The sequence below is a fragment of the Pleurodeles waltl genome, chromosome 6 (genome assembly GCF_031143425.1).
Source record: "Pleurodeles waltl isolate 20211129_DDA chromosome 6, aPleWal1.hap1.20221129, whole genome shotgun sequence".
Classification (NCBI taxonomy): Eukaryota; Metazoa; Chordata; class Amphibia; order Caudata; family Salamandridae; genus Pleurodeles; species Pleurodeles waltl.
This window is the reverse complement of record NC_090445.1, coordinates 341977724-341995172: the sequence shown is the minus strand read 5'-3', so window position 1 is coordinate 341995172 and position 17449 is coordinate 341977724. Positions and strand designations below refer to the sequence as shown.

Below are 17449 nucleotides of genomic sequence, written 5' to 3'. Positions count from 1 at the left end.
ACCTCCTAGACCTCACTCAGTCTAGGAGGGCTACGCTCTCAGGGCATTATTATGAGTGCCTCGGAGGGACAGCCGACCCAATATTTTAAAACCAAACCCCAATGATCTGAGTTTATCGAGTGCGATAAACAGCACCTATTCCGAGATTGTTTCTCAGTAATGGCAAGCAATCAAGAAATTTAGCCCAAGTGATTCAACTAAGTCTTGACCGGACCTTGACTCTCACAGCAGCCCGAGGCCTGATGGAAGGAGTTGGACTGTGTAGGCCCCTGGTTAGAGAGAGGGGCGTGCCTGCTGTGGTCGCACGTGACACTGAGGTTTGAGGTTTACTGTCACTCTTCAGTGTGACTGCTGTTGCACTTAGGGCCTGGTTAAAAATGCCCCGGGACATCCCGGTCACTGCTCAGACTCCTGTTACCAAGCTCTGATTATAGAACGACTGGACTAGAATAAGGTGGCCCTGGTGATCTGCAGCCAGCTAGTGCATCCGCGCATGAAAGCTCAACGGGTCTCTTAACGGGGGCTGGGCGTTGACGACGCGCCCCCATACCTGAACGTGTGCAGGGAGAATGCGGGGCTCTCAGTTACGGGGATCGCCGGCGCTCGTCCCCGTTACTCCCTGCAGGCGGGCGCTGGCACGGTGCCGCGGAGACATGCCGGACATTCCTGCGGGCAGAGCCTGCCGCCGGGCGTGTGGGGGCAAGGGCGCCCGCCGCAATCTAGGACTTGCTAAGACAGGCAGGGCGCGGGCGTCTGCGAGCTCGCCTTGGATTCCTGCGGCGCTCTGCAAGGGAGGCGGTGGCACGGATGGCACACCTTCAAAGGAGTGCCATCTCACCACCAACACCGGTGTCAGAGTCTAATCCGCACCGTCCCGCGGCGCCCCTGAACCACCCACAGTCATCGATCATCATTCTTCAACCTAATGCTCATATCCGCCGCCCCCTCGCCGCAGAGCCCGCTCTCTTGCGCTCACTACCCCAAGGACGCTGTGCTAGCAACCAACTCGGAGCCCGATCACCTACATAATACCAGAGGGTCAGTGATTTTACACCACCCCACAGAGCCATCACGTGCAGTATCCTGAGATTCAGCGACCCTACATCACCATTCTTAAGCCATCACGTGTATACCATCCCGGGAACCTAACACCAACCTAACAGTATTTATTTCACCCCTGACATCGGACGTGTTGCAACCATGGTCATTTCGCAACCCCCGTTGCCAAGGGTCTTATTTCATATCCACTGACAGCTTTGTCACACCACCCAACAAAGTTAGCACTCATGTCAACTCCAAGGGCAGAGCTTTTACAACCAGCCCAAAACCAAACTTTCTTGCATCATCCTCGAAGACAAAGTTCCTCAACCATCCATACAGCCAGAGCTCCCACACCATCAGAAGCCCCAGCATCCTCATCCCATCCCAAAGCCGGTTGTCTCTCACTCTCACAAGAGCCAGCATTCCCGGACCTTTCCAAAGCCTGCACCCCTACACCATCGTAAGACCCAGCATTCCCTGACAGTCCCGAAGCCTACACCATCAGAAGACCCAGCATTCTCATCCCATCCCAAAGGCTGTTGTCTCACACCATCACAAGAGCCAGCATTACCAGACATTCCCGAAGCCTGCGCCCCTACGACAGCAGAAGAACCAACATTCCCAGACCGTCCTAACGCCTGCGCTCTAACCATCGCAAAAGCTAGCATTCCCAGACCACTCCAAAGTTTGCGCTCCTACACCATCACAAGAGCCAGCATTCCCACACGGTCCCAAACCCTGAGCTCTCGTACATCACAAGCACTCTTAGACCGTCCCAAAGCCTGCGGTCCGACACCATCATGAGCCAGCATTCCCAGACAGTCCCAAAGCCTGAGCTCTCATACCATCACAAGGCAGCATTCCCAGATCGTCCCAAATCCTGCGCTCTCACACCATAAAAGCCAGCATTCCCAGACAGTCCAAAAGCCTGAGCTCCCACACCATCACAAGGTAGCATTCACAGACAGTCCCAGAGCCTATGCGCTCACACCATCACAAGAGCCAGCATTCCCAGACCGTTCAAAACCTGAGCTGTCACACCATCACAAGAGCCAGCATTCCCAGACCGTTCCAAAACCTGAGCTGTCACACCATCACAAGAGCCAGCATTCCCAGACCGTTCCAAAGCCTGAGCTGTCACACCATCACAAAAGCCAGCATTTCCGGACATTCCCAAAGGCTACGCTCTCACACGCCACAAGCGCCAGCATTCCCAGACCATCCCAAAGCCTGAGCTGTCACACCATCACAGGAGCCAGCATTTCCAAACCATCCCAAAGCATGTGTCCTCACACCCTCACAGGAGCCAGTTTCCCCAGACAGTCCCAAAGCCTGCGCTGTCACACCATCACAAGAGCCAACATTTCCAGACTGCCCCAAAGCCCAAGCTCTCACAAAATCACAGGAGCCAACATCCCCAGACCGCCCCAAAGCCTGAGCTCTCATACCATCACGAGCCAGCATTCCCAGACAGTCTCAAAGCGTGTGGTATCACGTTATCACAAGAGCCAGCATTCCCAGCCACTCCCAAAACCTGAAGTCCTACATCATCAGAAGACCCACCATTCCCAGACAGTCCCAAACCCTAAGCTGTCACACCATCACAGGAGCCAGCATTCTCAGACCATCCCAGGCAGTCCTAAAGGCTGAGCTCCTACACTATCACCGGAGCCAGCATTCCTAGACCGCCCAAAGCCTGCACTCCTATATCATCACAAAAGCCAGCCTCCCCAAACAGTCCCAAAGCCTGTGCTCTCACACCATCACAAGAGCTAACATTCCCAGACCCTGCTGTCTCACACCGTCACAAGAGCCAGCGATCCCAGACCCTGCTGTCTCACACATCACAAGAGCCAACATTCCCAGACCCTGCTGTCTCACACCGTCACAAGAGCCAGCATTCCCAGACCCTGCTGTCTCACACCATCACAAGAGCCAGCGATCCCAGACCCTGCTGTCTCACACCGTACCAGAGCCAGCATTCCCAGACCCTGCTGTCTCACTCCATCACAAGAGCCAGCATTCCCAGACCCTACTGTCTCACACCGTCACAAGAGCCAGCATTCCCAGGCCCTGCTGTCTCACTCCATCACAAGACCCAGAATTCCCAGACCCTGCTGTTTCATTCCATCACAAGAGCCAGCATTCCCAGACCCTACTGTCTCACACCGTCACAAGAACCAGCATTCCCAGACCCTACTGTCTCACACCGTCACAAAAACCAGCATTCCCAGACCTTGCTGTCTCACACCGTCACAAGAGCCAGAATTCCCAGACCCTGCTGTCTCACACCATGGCCCTACTGTCTCACACCCTCACAAGAGCCAGCATTCCCAGACCCTGCTGTCTCACACCATCACAAGAGCCAGCATTCCCAGACCATGCTGTCTCCCACTGTCACAAGAGCCAGCATTCCCAGACCTTGCTGTCTCACTCCATCAAAAGAGCCAGCATTCCCAGACCCTGCCATCTCACCCTGTCACAAGAACCAGCATTCCCAGACCTTGCTGTCTCACACCGTCACAAGAGCCAGAATTCCCAGACCCTGCTGTCTCACACCGTCACAAGAGCCAGAAATCCCAGACCCTGCTGTCTCACACCATGGCCCTCCTGTCTCACACTGTCACAAGAGCCAGCATTCCCAGACCCTGCTGTGTCAAACCATCACAAGAGCCAGCATTCATAGACCCTGCTGTCTCACACTGTCACAAGAGCCAGCATTCCCAGACCCTGCTGTCTCACACTGTCACAAGAGCCAGCATTCCCAGACCTTGCTGTCTCACACTGTCACAAGGTCCAGCATTCCCAGACATTGCTGTCTCACACCGTCACAAGAGCCAGTATTCCCAGACCTTGCTGTCTCACACCGTCACAAGAGCCAGAATTCCCAGACCCTGCTGTCTCATACCGTCACAAGAGCCAGAATTCCCAGACCTTGCTGTCTCACACCGTCACAAGAGCCAGCATTCCCAGACCTTGCTGTCTCACACTGTCACAAGAGCCAGCATTCCCAGACCTTGCTGTCTCACACCGTCACAAGAGCCAGCATTCCCAGACCCTGCTGTCTCACACTGTCACAAGAGCCAGAATTCCCAGACCTTGCTGTCTCACACTGCCACAAGAGCCAGCATTCCCAGACCCTGCTGTCTCACACCGTCACAAGAGCCAGCATTCCCAGACCCTGCTGTGTCACATCATCACAAGAGCTAGCATTCCCAGACCCTGCTGTCTCACACCGTCACAAGAGCCAGCATTCCCAGACCCTGCCGTCTCACACCGTCACAGGAGCCAGCATTCCCAGACCCTCCCAGACACTGCCGTCTCACACCGTACCAGAGCCAGCATTCCCAGACCCTGCTGTCTCACACATCACAAGAGCCAGAATTCCCAGACCTTGCTGTCTCACACCGTCACAAGAGCCAGAATTCCCAGACCCTGCTGTCTCACACCGTCACAAGAGCCAGAATTCCCAGACCTTGCTGTCTCACACCGTCACAAGAGCCAGCATTCCCAGACCTTGCTGTCTCACACTGTCACAAGAGCCAGCATTCCCAGACCTTGCTGTCTCACACCGTCACAAGAGCCAGCATTCCCAGACCTTGCTGTCTCACACCGTCACAAGAGCCAGCATTCCCAGACCTTGCTGTCTCACACTGCCACAAGAGCCAGCATTCCCAGACCCTGCTGTGTCACACCATCACAAGAGCCAGCATTCCCAGACCCTGCTGTCTCACACCGTCACAAGAGCCAGCATTCCCAGACCCTGCCGTCTCACACCGTCACAGGAGCCAGCATTCCCAGACCCTCCCAGACCCTGCCGTCTCACACCGTACCAGAGCCAGCATTCCCAGACCCTGCTGTCTCACACCGTCACAGGAGCCAGCATTCCCAGACCCTCCCAGACCCTGCCGTCTCACACCGTCACAGGAGCCAGCATTCCCAGACCCTCCCAGACCCTGCCGTCTCACACCGTACCAGAGCCAGCATTCCCAGACCCTGCTGTCTCACAACGTCACAAGAGCCAGCATGCTAGTAAGCCGACTGCGTGGCCACATATTTTTCACCAGTGCTAAAGCCCCCCTTACACTCTTTCGCAGCATCCTCGAAGCCACAGCTCCTAAACCACCCCCCTAGACAGCACCCCTTCACCGTCCACAGAGCCGGCATTCCTCTACCGGCCTCGGAAGTGGGCACTTTCACCCATTCTCAAGGTCACCCTCGTAAATCACCTTCCTCAGCTGCCATCTAATGCCTTCCTCCAGTGGGTTCTAAGGGGAGCAAGTGCGCCTAAACTCTAAACCCAATGGCGCTTCTTCGCCCTTCTCTGTCAGGGCTCTAATGCCATCGCCATTTCCACAGATATCTTTCCTACTTCACAGCTAGCGCTCACACACCACCGCCCAGAGCTAGCGCCTATGGGCCTCTTCCCGAGTAAGCAAGTCCGCTCTTCCACAAGGTCCAATCGCAATGGCTGCAACAATATTCCAAAGAGCAAAGCCCAGCTAAAACACATAGCCCCGCAGCCAGCCCTTCCACAGTGGTCTTACATTACCAAAGCAAAGCTTCCTCCACAGATACAAAGCCCACTCTCACTGGCTTGTGGTGGATGAAGGAAGCTTGCACTGGTGCTTCCCTATATCTGAAAAGCCTGCATTGGCATTTCCATTAATCAGAGAAGGAAGCTTGCACTGGAGCTTCCGTGTATCAGAGAAGGAAGCTTGCACTGGTGCTTCCCTGTATTAGAAAAGAAAGCCTGTACTGGAGCTTTCATGTATCAGAGAAGGAAGCTTGCACTGGTACTTCCGTATATCCGAGAAGGAAGCTTGCACTGGTGCCTCCCTGTATCAGAGAAGGAAGCTTGCACTTGAGGTTCCATGTATCTGAGGATCCATCACAGATGTTTCTGTGTATCAGAGAAGGAAGCCTGCACTGCTGTTTCTGTGTATTAGAGAAGCTTGCACTGGTGTTTCTGTGTATCAGAGAAGGAAGCTTGCACTGGTGCTTATGTGTATCAGGAAAGGAAGCTTGCACTGGTGCTATCATGTATCAGAGAAGGAAGCCTACAATGGTGTTTCCATGTATCAGAGAAGGAAACTTGCACTGGTACTTCCGTGAATCAAAGAAGGAAGTTTGCACTGGTGTTTCTGTGTATCAGAGAAGGAACTTTTCCCAGAAGCTTCTGTGTATCTGAGAAGGAAGCTTACACTGGTGCTTCAGTGTAAGGACGCTTGCACTGGTGCTCCTGTGTATCAGAGAAGCTTGCAGTGGAGCTTTTGTGTATCAGGGAAGGAAGCTGGTAGTGGAGCTTCCGTGTATCAGAGAAGGAAGCTTCCACTGGTGCTTCCCTGTATCAGAGGAGGAAGCGTGCACTGGTGCTTCAGTGTATCAGAGAAGGAAGCTTGCACTGGTGTTTCTGTGTAACAGAGAAGGAAGCTTGCACAGTTGCCTCTCTGTATCAGAGAAGGAAGCTTGCACCATTACTTCTGTGTATCAGAGAAGGATGCTTGCACAGATGCTTTCGTGTATCAGAAAAGGAAGCTTGCACTGGAGCTTTTGTGTATCAGAGAATGAAGCTTGCATTAGTGCTTCCATGTATCAGAGACGGAAGCTTGCACTGGAGCTTCCGTGTTTCAGAGAAGGAACCTTGCACTTGTACTTCCGTGTAACTGAGAAGCTTGCACTTAAGCTTCTGTGTATGAGAGAAGGAAGCTTGCATTGGAGTTTCCGGGCTTCAGAGAGGAAAACTTGCAATGGATTATTCATGTATCGTCAAAGAAAGCTTGCACTTTTGCTTCAGAGTTTCAGAGAAGGAAGCCTGCACTGGTGCTTCTGTGGATCAGGGAAGCTTCCACTGGTGCTTCTCTGTATCAGAGAAGGAAGCTTGCACTGGTGATTACAAGTATCAGAGAACGCTTGCACTGGTGCTTCCATGTATCAAAGAAGGGAGCTTGCACTGGTGTTTCTGTGTATCAGAGAAGGAAGCTTGCACCGGTGCTTCCATGTATCAGAGAAGGAAGCTTGCACTGGTGCTTCTGTGTATCAGAGAAGGAAGCTTGCACCGTTACTTCTGTGTATCAGAGAAGGTTGCTTGCACTGATACTTTTGTGTATCAGAAAAGGAAGTTTGCACTGGAGCTTTTGTGTATCAGAGAATGAAGCTTGCACTGGCGCTTCCATGTATCAGAGACGGAGCTTGCACTGGAGCTTCCGTGTTTCAGAGAACAAATCTTGCACTGGTTCTTCTGTGTATCTGAGAAGCTTGCACTTAAGCTTCTGTGTATGAGAGACGGAAGCTTGCATTGGAGTTCCCGGGCTTCAGAGAAGGAAGCTTGCAATGGATTATTCATGTATTGTCAAAGGAAGCTTGCACTTTTGCTTCAGTGTATCAGAGAAGCTTGCACTGGCGCTTCAGTGTATCAGAGAAGGAAGCCTGCACTGGTGCTTCTGTGAATCAGAAAAGCTTCCACTGGTGCTTCTCTGTATCAGAGAAGGAGGCTTGCACTCATGCTTCTGTGTATCAGAGAAGGAAGCTTGCACCGTTGCTGCTGTGTATCAGCGAAGGAAGCTTGCAATGTTGCTTCCGTGTATCAGAGAAGGAAGCTTGCACTGGTGCTTCCGTGTATCAGAGAAGGAAGTTTGCGCTGGTGCCTCTGTGTATCAGAGAAGAAAGCTTGCACAGCTGTCGCCAATGGTGTAACTAGTCTCCTGTGACAGAAGCGTGCATTTACTGGTTGTGGTCGACCAGTTTTGTGTGTGTAGTTTTTCCTTTATGTGTTGCTGGGCTGTGTGAGTGAAACTTGCACTTGTGCTGCCACCACTTTATGAAGTGTGTGTGTGTGTGTGTGAGAGAGAGAGAGAGAGAGAGAAAGAGAGAGAAGGCTCTGACCACTGTATATGAGATGCATTTTCTGTTTCTGGGTTTTTGCCCTTCAGCTGCCCTCACTGTACCTCTTTTGTGTGTGATTGAGGTTTGCCAAGCTTCTATCTATTCTATGTGAGGGGGTTTGCTATATTGCGGTCCAGACTACTTGCCAAAAATGAGTGATGCAAGCACTCCATTTTCTCTTGCTGCCCGTTACGTTTAGCAGCACCGCTGCTCTTATCGACGAATCGGGGTTGGGGGTGGGGTGTTCTCTACGGACTGCTGTAGTTTTTGTGAACGCTACGGGAGTTTGTAACTCATTTGCCTGTGTTCTGCATTTTCACTGGGTGCCATCATTGTGCCCTTCTGCTAATGATGTACTTGTTCTGTTCTCCGTGAGTGATGGATATTTGAGCTGTCCCTACCTTTTCTGTGTGAAAGCGGAGTTTACCGCCCTGCTGCCCATGCTGTACTTTCGTGCATTAGGGCAGAGTGCACGCAGATTGCCATGCAGAATGAAGTCTGGAGGATGCTTACTCCGGACTATACTGGACCTCTCTGGTGTACAAGGACAGCTGGCACTGCAGCCTGCCTTATGCTGCTTGTCCTAATGTGAGTGAAGGAAGCTTGCACTACTGCATCCTGTGATATACCGCTCCTTTCTGTGTCACCGGTGCTTGAACTGACGCTGTCTGTGCCCTTATAGTTCCGTCTGACTTTAAACTTACTCTGAATTTGTGCTCTACCTGGGCTGTGTGTCGAGGAAGTGTTCCCTCATGCAGCCCTTGCAGTGCCTGCTCTGTGTATGAGAATTACTTGCATTGGTGTTGTATAAACGGTACCCCCCCCCATACGCGAGGAAAGCTTTTGCCGTGTTTCTGTTGTTACAGCTGCTGTGTGCAGGGGTGTCTTCCACTCTTGTGGCCTTTGAAATACCTGTTCTGTGCAATTTAGGGAAGCTTGCACTGCTGCCGCCATCTCTGTTCTACAGTATGCAGGTGTGAATGAATACAATGCTATAGTGCTCTATGTGTACAGTTAGAGAAGGAAGCTTGCACTGCTGTCATCTCTGCATCACAGTATGAATGAATACAATGCTACAGTGTTCTAAGAGTACGGTTGGAATAGGAAGCTTGCACTGCTGCCATCTCTGCTCCACAGTATGCAGGTGTGAATGAATACAATGCTAACTTGCTCTAGGTGTAGTTAGTGATGCAAGCGTGCACTGCTGCTGCCATCTATGCTCTATGGTATGCATGTGTGAATGAATACAATGCTACAGTGCTCTAGGTGTACAGTTAGCGAAGGAAGCTTGCACTGCTGCCATCTCTGCTCCACAGTATGCAGGTGTGAATGAATACAATGCTAACTTGATCTAGGTGTAGTTAGTGATGCAAGCGTGCACTGCTGCTGCCATCTATGCTCTATGGTGTGCATGTGTGAATGAATACAATGCTACTGTGCTCTAGGTGTACTGTTAGTTTAGGAAGCTTGCACTGCTGTCATCTCTGCACTACAGTATGAATGAATACAATGCTACAGTGCTCTAGGTGTACAGTTAGTGAAGGAAGCTTGCACTGCTGCCATCTCTGCTCTACATTATGCATGTGTGAATACATACAATGCTACAGTGATCTAGGTGTAGTTAAGTGATGCATTCTTGCACTGCTGCCATCTCTGCTCTATGCTATGCATGTGTGAATGAATACAATGCTACAGTGCTCTAGGTGTACAGTTAGTGAAGGAAGCTTGCACTGCTCCCATCTCTGCTCTACGCTATGCATGTGTGCATGAATACAATGCTACAGTGCTCTAGGTGTACAGTTAGTGAAGGAAGCTTGCACTGCTGCCATCTCTGCTTTAGGGTATGCATGCGTGAATGAATACAATTCTCCTGTGTTCTAGGTGTACAGTTATTGAATAAAGCTTGCACTGCTGCCATCTATGCTCTATGTTATGCATGTGTGCATGAATACAATGCTACAGTGCTCTAGGTGTACAGTTAGCGAAGGAAGCTTGCACTGCTGCCATCTCTGCTTTAGGGTATGCATGTGTGAATGAATACAATGCTACAGTGCTCTAGGTGTAGTTAGCGAAGGAAGCTTGCACTGCTGCCATCTCTGCTTTAGGGTATGCATGCATGAATGAATACAATGCTACTGTGCTCTAGGTGTACTGTTAGTTTAGGAAGCTTGCACTGCTGTCATCTCTGCACCACAGTATGAATGAATACAATGCTACAGTGCTCTAGGTGTCCAGTTAGTGAAGGAAGCTTGCACTGCTGCCATCTATGGTATGCATGTGTGAATGAATACAATGCTACTGTGATCTAGGTGTACAGTTATTGAAGAAAGCTTCCACTGCTACTGCCTCTGGTCTGTGGTATGCATGTGTGAATGAATGCAATGCTACTATATGTGCCTTATTCATTTTGTGTGTGAGGAAAGCTTGCGCTGCATGGGATTAGTTGTAGCTGTTTGTCTTGTAAGAGGAAAGCTTTTTTCACGCAGTAACTGTTCTTTGTGAGCGATAAAGCGTCACTGCTATGTGTGCTGAACATCTGTGTTAAGGCACTTGTTACAGTGCTGCCCATTTTGTACCTATTGTTTTTATGCTGCTCCCCTACTGAGCCTGTTCTGCATCAGAGGGACGCTTCTACTCCTGCTTCCAGTGTTGTACCTGTTGTGTGTGCAAACAAAGCTTGTACTGCTGCCATGTGTACTATGCCTACATTGTGTGGCGGGACGTGGTACTGGTTCTTCTTTTACTGTACTGTTATCGTGGGGGGTGCTTATGCACATGTAGAGCTGGAAATGTGCTGCGCGCAAGGGAAACTCAGTCTTCACCTGTGTCGTTCGCTTTATGTGTCAGGGAAGCCTGTAACGCTTCTGGGTTCTACCCCTTGTGTGCGTACAACTTAGGGTAAGTTGTTGGTGCCTGTCCTGTGTGCACTGAAATCTTGCACTGACTGCACATGGTGTAGCCGGTGTGAGCGTGCTAGAAAGGCACCCTTTCATCTGCAAGTAAGTTACAGTACGTGGATGCCTGTTGTCTCTGTAAGTCTGCACTGCATAGAGGTGTGTGTGAGGGACTCATGTTGCTGCTACTGTACATCTGCTGTGTGTACTGAAAGCTTATCTGTTGCTCAGCAGGCTGTAGCTGTTTTTGAGGGTGAGAACTCCACTCTGTCCCCTACTTGTTCAGTTTCCACGTCTTCTGTGTGTATATCGGAATCCTAAAGTATCATATCTGTGACATACCTAATCATTAAAGGAAACCTGAGCCGCCACACTCTCCCTTTGTCCTCTGCTACACATCACGGTGTGCTCTCGAAAGCACACGGCTGCGTGTATCGCTAGGTCACTATATCAGAGATGACTGTTCTTCTGTTTTGAAAGCTGGGAGGGACAACTTTAAGTTGTTGCTGTGAGTAAACGGGTGACTGTTCACTTGTGTGAATGGGCTTCTGCATCTGTGCATTCACTATGCAAAAGCCAAGCCTGTGGTCTTTGCCGCATGTTTTTTTAGACACATCAATAGGTGTAACTACACTTTTACCACTCCACAGCGCTCTATATCGTAGCGAGAGCTGCGTTAATAGATCAAATGACCGCAGCCGAAACATCTGGACGTGACGTTTCTCAGTGATTACCTAGTTTAACCGGGAAACACTCCACTCACCGAAGTAGTCCTCTTTCGCCTCCAGCGCCTCCTGGGCACCGGCGCTCGCCGGGCTGGGCTGAGCCGAGGCCACCTGCTGGAAGAAGCCCGTGCGCTCGGGGCCGTCCGCAGCCTCGGACCCGCGCCGCGCTCCTCCGCGCAGCATCACCGCCAGCTCCTCCTGGTACTGCGCGCCGGTGGAGAACCGCAGGCCGTGGCCGCGCTCCGGGTAGCCGGCCACCGAGCGCCGGACGGGCTGGGCGGGCTCCGGGCGGCCGCAGCCGGGGTGGCCGGCCATGCCCAGCGCCGGCGGGTACGAGTGCCGGCTGTCCTGCGCCAGGGCCCCGGGCCTCAGGTGGCAGAGGCGGTGCAGCGCCTCGTCCAGCTCCGGGTAGGGCACCAGGCCGCCGCTGCCCTCGCCCACGCCCGAGCCGGCCGGGCTCAGCGAGTAGGAGCCCCCGGGCTGCGGGCTGCCGTGGCGCTGGTCGTAGCCCAGGCTGATGCCGCTGGTGCGGTTGCTGCACGGCCGGCTGGGGCAGTCCAGGTTGAGGCTGGTCCTGGGGCTCGAGTGCTTGCTGGTGTCGCTGGCGAAGCTGGAGCGGGGGCTGGTGACCGCCTCGGGCCCGGGGTGGTGGTGCCCCCCGGACGGCAGGGCCTCGTCCTGCGCGCCCTCGGCCTCCGGGAGGTGGAAGGCCCGCGGCCCCGCGTAGGACGAGAGCTCGCTGCCGGTGCTGTAGCGGTGCTCCTTGCCGTAGCGGTGGCCGCCCAGGTCGCTGCCCGTGCTGTGGCGGGCGACGTCGTGCGAGTACCGCCGGCCCCACTCCGCCCCGAAGTCCCCGGCGCTGTAGCGGTGCGCCTCCAGCGAGGCTCGCTTGCGGGCGTCCGGGCGCCGGGCCACCACCCCCTGCCCGCCGTCCTGGAAGCCGCTGTCGTGGCCGCCGAAGCGGTAGCCCCCTTCGGGCGGTTCGTCCCCCGAGCCGCTGCGGCCCCACGGCCGCTCCCCGGGCCGCAGGGCGGCGTTCATGCGCAGCGGGGGAGGCCTGGGTGCCTTCTCGGGGTCGGGGAAGGGCTGGGCCGGTTGCCTCTGGGCGTCGGTGTCCGGCCGGGGGGTGGCCGTGGTGGTGGCTTTGGCCGGCGGGTCTTGCTTACGGCGGCCGAACTTGGCACTCCCAGAGTCGGTGATCCGGAGCCTCTCCAGCAGCTTGCTGGCCTTCTCCCCGAGCCGGTCCATACTTGAAGTGAAATGCGGGCAATAACCCAGTGTCGAGACCTCTATTAACCGAGACAAAGTTAGAGGCAAGAAAATCCCCAAGGGCCTTTTCACCCTAGACTCACAAGGTGGTGGTCCAAGTTGCCTTTGTGCAGAAGCAGGGCTCAGGGCCAGTACAGTGAAATAAACGGTCCCCCAAACCAGAGCGCTGGGCTGTCCTTCAGGGCCAATACAGTAGACAATTACAGTCGGAGGATCACATCAGTGGCTCAAGGCAAATACAGTGAAACCGAGGAGGACGCAAATCAGACCCCCGTTTGCTCGCCGGGTTAGTACAGTAGTATCACGTGGAGCTCATCAGAGGCGCACTAGCAGGGCAGAGGGGAAGCCCAGGGCAGTGTTTTCTCAGCAAGCCATTTCTGCAGCTTATTCCTTTCCTGGGAGATCGGCACAGGCTCCGAGCTATGCGGTCGGGACAAGATTGTCTTAAATATGGCCCACTAATAGGTAGGATGGATGAAGCCGACTCCATGCAGCTCCCACACTCCCTGCAGGAGGGCAGATTGGGCCCTCACTCTCCTGCTGGCAGTCCCAGCACTCCCTGCAGGAAGGCAGATGGTGTTTTCACTCCCCTCTTGCTGCCCACACACTCCTTGATGGAGGGCACATTAAGTCTTCACTGCAAATTTGCAGCTCCATATCTCCCTGCAGGAGGACAGCGGCTGGCTTCGTAATATTCCTGCAGCTCCAAAATTCACTGCAATGTCTTAAGCTTCTCTTGCAGCTACAGTACTCCGGCAAGAAGGGCAGAAGATGAGTGCTTTCCCTTCCAGGAGCTCCAGTGCTCCATGCACACCCCTCTGGCAGGAAAAGATACTCATACAGGAAGTCAGAGGTTCGTTTCGGTACCTGTTGCTTCAGGACTCCCTGCTGCACGACAGGGAGCCCCCGTAATCTGTTGTATTTTCCCCACTTCTTGCAGTTGGGAACCCCCTGCAGCTCAGAGAACTGCTTCGATTTTTTTCTGCATCCCCCGGATTCCATGCAGGAGGGTAGGTGGCAACTTGAACCCCTTCACACAGTTCACGGGCTCAGGAGGTGTCCTCGATGCCTGCAGTTCTTGGGATTCCTGCTGCTCGAGCAATCCCCGCAGCTCCGGACCCGAGCTGCCTGTTGCAGCTTTAAAGTACTTTATTCTTCTTCCTTCAGCTCTGTTTCGGCAGCCTTTGCTTCTTCCGGCGACAGGGCGCACGAGGGCCCCATTAGTTTCCCCCGGCAGCAATGTGAGTGATAGTTGCTGTCCTCATGCCCGAGGCAAAAGTTTGTGTACGTTCAAACAGTTAGTCTGCGGACCTGGCAGTGCCTCTGTCTGCTGCCTCTGTCCCGCGGATCTCGTTATCCTGCCTCTGGATGGCGGAGGAATTCCTTTGAGGATTTTCATCTCTCACACTTTTTTTTGTCGTGGGGGAGGGAGGGTGATGACAACTTCATACAGAAGATCTCTACCGGGGGCTGAGGCGCCCAGGGCGTTAAATGGCCCACACGAGTGGCTGTTCCTGTGTGCAAGGTTGTGATGGAGGGAAGGGGTCCATTTTTTGTTAGGTATGGGAGAGGGATTATTTCTGCTCCAAGTCTGGAATGCAGCGGAGGGATAAGCGGGAAAAGGGTGGTGAAAGAGCCTGTGAGAATGAGGCACTGAAGAATGTCTGAGAGCCCTTGGGGTGGTGGGGGTTGGGAGGGGTAGGAGGGAGGCAATGGGGGATAGCGGGAGGGGACTGAGGGGCTGGGAGCTGCTGCTAAATCTTGCAGACATTCCGCACAAGATAGGATGTGTGCCCAGGAAACAGACTCCGCTAGTGCAAACAGTAGGCGTGCTCAAGCTGCGCCCTGGCGTTCTCAGTACCGCTGTCCCCGCACCGAGCGTGTCTGCCCTGTGTACACGGCAGCTCATGGTTTCTAGACTTTTTCCTGGGCACTCTTCACGGTTGTATCCTCGCCAAGCCTCCCTTTAAACACGTGCTCTGCTAGGAGAATGTTGCTGGTATTTGCTTCTCTTTCCAAGACAACATGATCGTTAAGCTCTAACTTAGTCCGATGTCGTATTTCATCTCTGCACCTCGCGTACCACTTGTACCCCACTTGCGACTCTCCCCCAGACCAGTGTCTCGCCCTCTCATCTCCCCAACGCCCCCCACAGGCCATCCTTTCCTTTCAGCCTCGCTCCCGGCCTGCTCCTCTTTTCGTAAAGTTTTTACCCCCTTTTCCTGTTTCTTCAGCTCCATCCGCATTTCACATTTAGTCCACTGTCTTACGTCCACAACTTTATCACCCTTTATATTTCATTTTCTTGATTTCTGGCTCACTGCACCGCTATCTATCCAGATGCCTGGAGCGTTCTCACCCCCTTTTCTTGCTCGCTAGTTCTTTTGATCCTTTGAATCCCATATTTCTCCCATTTCCCTTATTTTCTGCATATTTCGTTTCCACAACTCTTATTGTATTTTTTCATCAACGATTTTTACCGTTTTCTAGTTTTCATTTTTACGAGTGTATCTCGCTATCTTTTCACTTCAAACACCCACTCCGTCACCTTTCTTCGCTTCTTTTATCTAGTTTTCATCCTCCCTTTTCCTCTCACACATTCCACATTTTCTTCTATACCCCGTTCAACCCTCATTTTCCATCCCTCTGTGGGCCCGTGGCCCTTCACCCTCCCCCGTCCAGCATGAGCCTCAGCGAGCCCACACCCTTCCACGGTACCTAACGAGGCAGAAAGAACTCCGGTTTTAAACAAACAACCGCCCCCAAGCAGCCGAACCGCAGAGGATGACAAATCCATGGCCCGGGGGCCCAACAGCCACGGCTGGGCAGGTAGAGGCGCAGACATGTGAGGCTCGTCGTGCCAAACCCGTGGCGAGGAACGCGAGGCCTGCCGCGACACGACCCGTGGCAGAGCCGCGTGCATTCCTTCCAGCGCCGTCTCCACCCCCATTTCTGCTGTCATCACCTTAAGTTCAAACACGGTGACCCAGGCAGGTCTGTAGACAAAAGATGTGCCGTGCTAAAGCCCACTGGGCTGGAGCAGAGTCCACCACGTGTCGTGCCAGAGCCTCGCCATCGCCTGGTCCCAGTCCTGGCAGCCTTCCAGATCCCCGAGGGCGGAGCGGGCACACGCCACGGTTTCAAGATCGAACAAGAACAAGCTGAGAGGGGCATATAAGTGAGATCAGCGAATCAGTCATAATCAATGGAGTTAAAGGGCCTCATTCATTTCAGGTTAGTGTTGTAGCTCGACCCATGCGCAAACACGTGTTTACGCAGGGGTTGGGATTACCAGTTGGTGGGTATTTAAAGCCCCCAATAATTCGCAAACCTGCCGAAATTTAAGGGGTGACAAGCAATCGGTGGTTACAGTATCACGCGGAATTCGGTGTGTTAAACCCCAGAACCTGCATGTTATTCCCTACCAACTCCTAATGGGTGTTATTAAACACACTCCGTAAATAACGTACCCGGTATATTGTCATTTATTATATGTAATCAATCGCACGTAAACCCACAATCAGAACCAAAGTCTCTTATATATGAAACATTTCATTGGATCTCTTAAGATCCTGCTTCGAATTGGTTCTAACCCTTCTGATGGACTGAAAAGGTATTTGAAAAGGACTTTCACAAAGAGGGCACCTGCTGCAGGCTTAATCCTAGGGCCTTTCGGGCAAGATGACAGTGTACTTGGGTGGGATCTACCTCCCCTGAGGGAGCTCTCGATATTTTGATCTGAGAGTCGTTATGTAAGAACATATAAAATGAACAAATAGCGCTTATTCTTGGGTTCTCCTGGTGAGATTAATACTCATTAGCAAGGCCAATAGCTCTCGTGATCTATCTGCTTTGCCAGTGTCTTTTAACCACGCTATGCTGTGTGGCTACAGTTAAAAAGCTAAAAAACATAAAAGCCTATGACTTGGCTGCCCACATCGTTTTGTAGGCGCATGCACGAAGCATCTGCGCACCTACAAAATGACAAGGGCGCTTTGTTCTTTTTAGTTACGATTCGTGATCTGGTAACTAAAAAGAAAATAAAACATGCAAAAACTTTTTTTGAATTTGGGAGAGTGGAAACAACAGGGGGGAAAAGCAAAGGAATTCCGGAGACGGCGGGGGAGAATGACAAAACAACAGCAACATGGAGGTTGGTGGGAAGAACTCCAAAGCAACACAGGAGGGCTGCAAAACCAAGTGGTGGAGGGTGGAGAGGATGCAAAAGCAACAAGGGAAGAGGGCTGGAGCAAAATCAACACAGGCATTGGGGGAAGCAATACAGAGGACGGAAGTGGAGGGAAGCAATGGGGAGAAACATGCAGGCAAGCATAAGAGGGAAGAAGCAGTTGGGCAACAGAGAACAACACAAAGTGCAGGAGGAGAGACGTACACTGGGGACAGCTCAGAAACACACACACACTCTGGTGGCCTGCCTCACACAAAATTAAAAGTACTACTTGAAGAGCAAGTAGTGATGGCAGACAGACAGACTGCAAAGAGGCAGTGCTTCATGGGAGGGATAAACACAAGATTGACATGGTTGGGCACAAATAAGAAGCAGGCAAATGAGTGACAAGGAAAGCAAACCAATGGTAAGGAATGGGCGGGGCTCCAAGCGCCCTCTGTGTTCTT

The 17449-nt window shown here is 52.7% G+C and overlaps 1 protein-coding gene across 2 annotated transcripts in view; it reads right to left on the bottom strand.

Annotated features, from left to right (window-relative positions):
- AJUBA (ajuba LIM protein) overlaps nt 1-14184 on the bottom strand; it is a 53724-nt gene extending 39540 nt beyond the window's left edge. Inside the window, exon 1 of one of the 2 annotated variants that reach the window (XM_069238231.1) lies at nt 11584-14184. In XM_069238231.1, the coding sequence (XP_069094332.1) occupies nt 11584-12793 (1210 nt within the window). In that variant the 5' untranslated portion in view covers nt 12794-14184. The remainder of the gene's footprint in view (nt 1-11583) is intronic. The other variant, XM_069238232.1, reaches the window with a different exon arrangement.
- Nucleotides 14185-17449: the final 3265 nt, after the last annotated feature.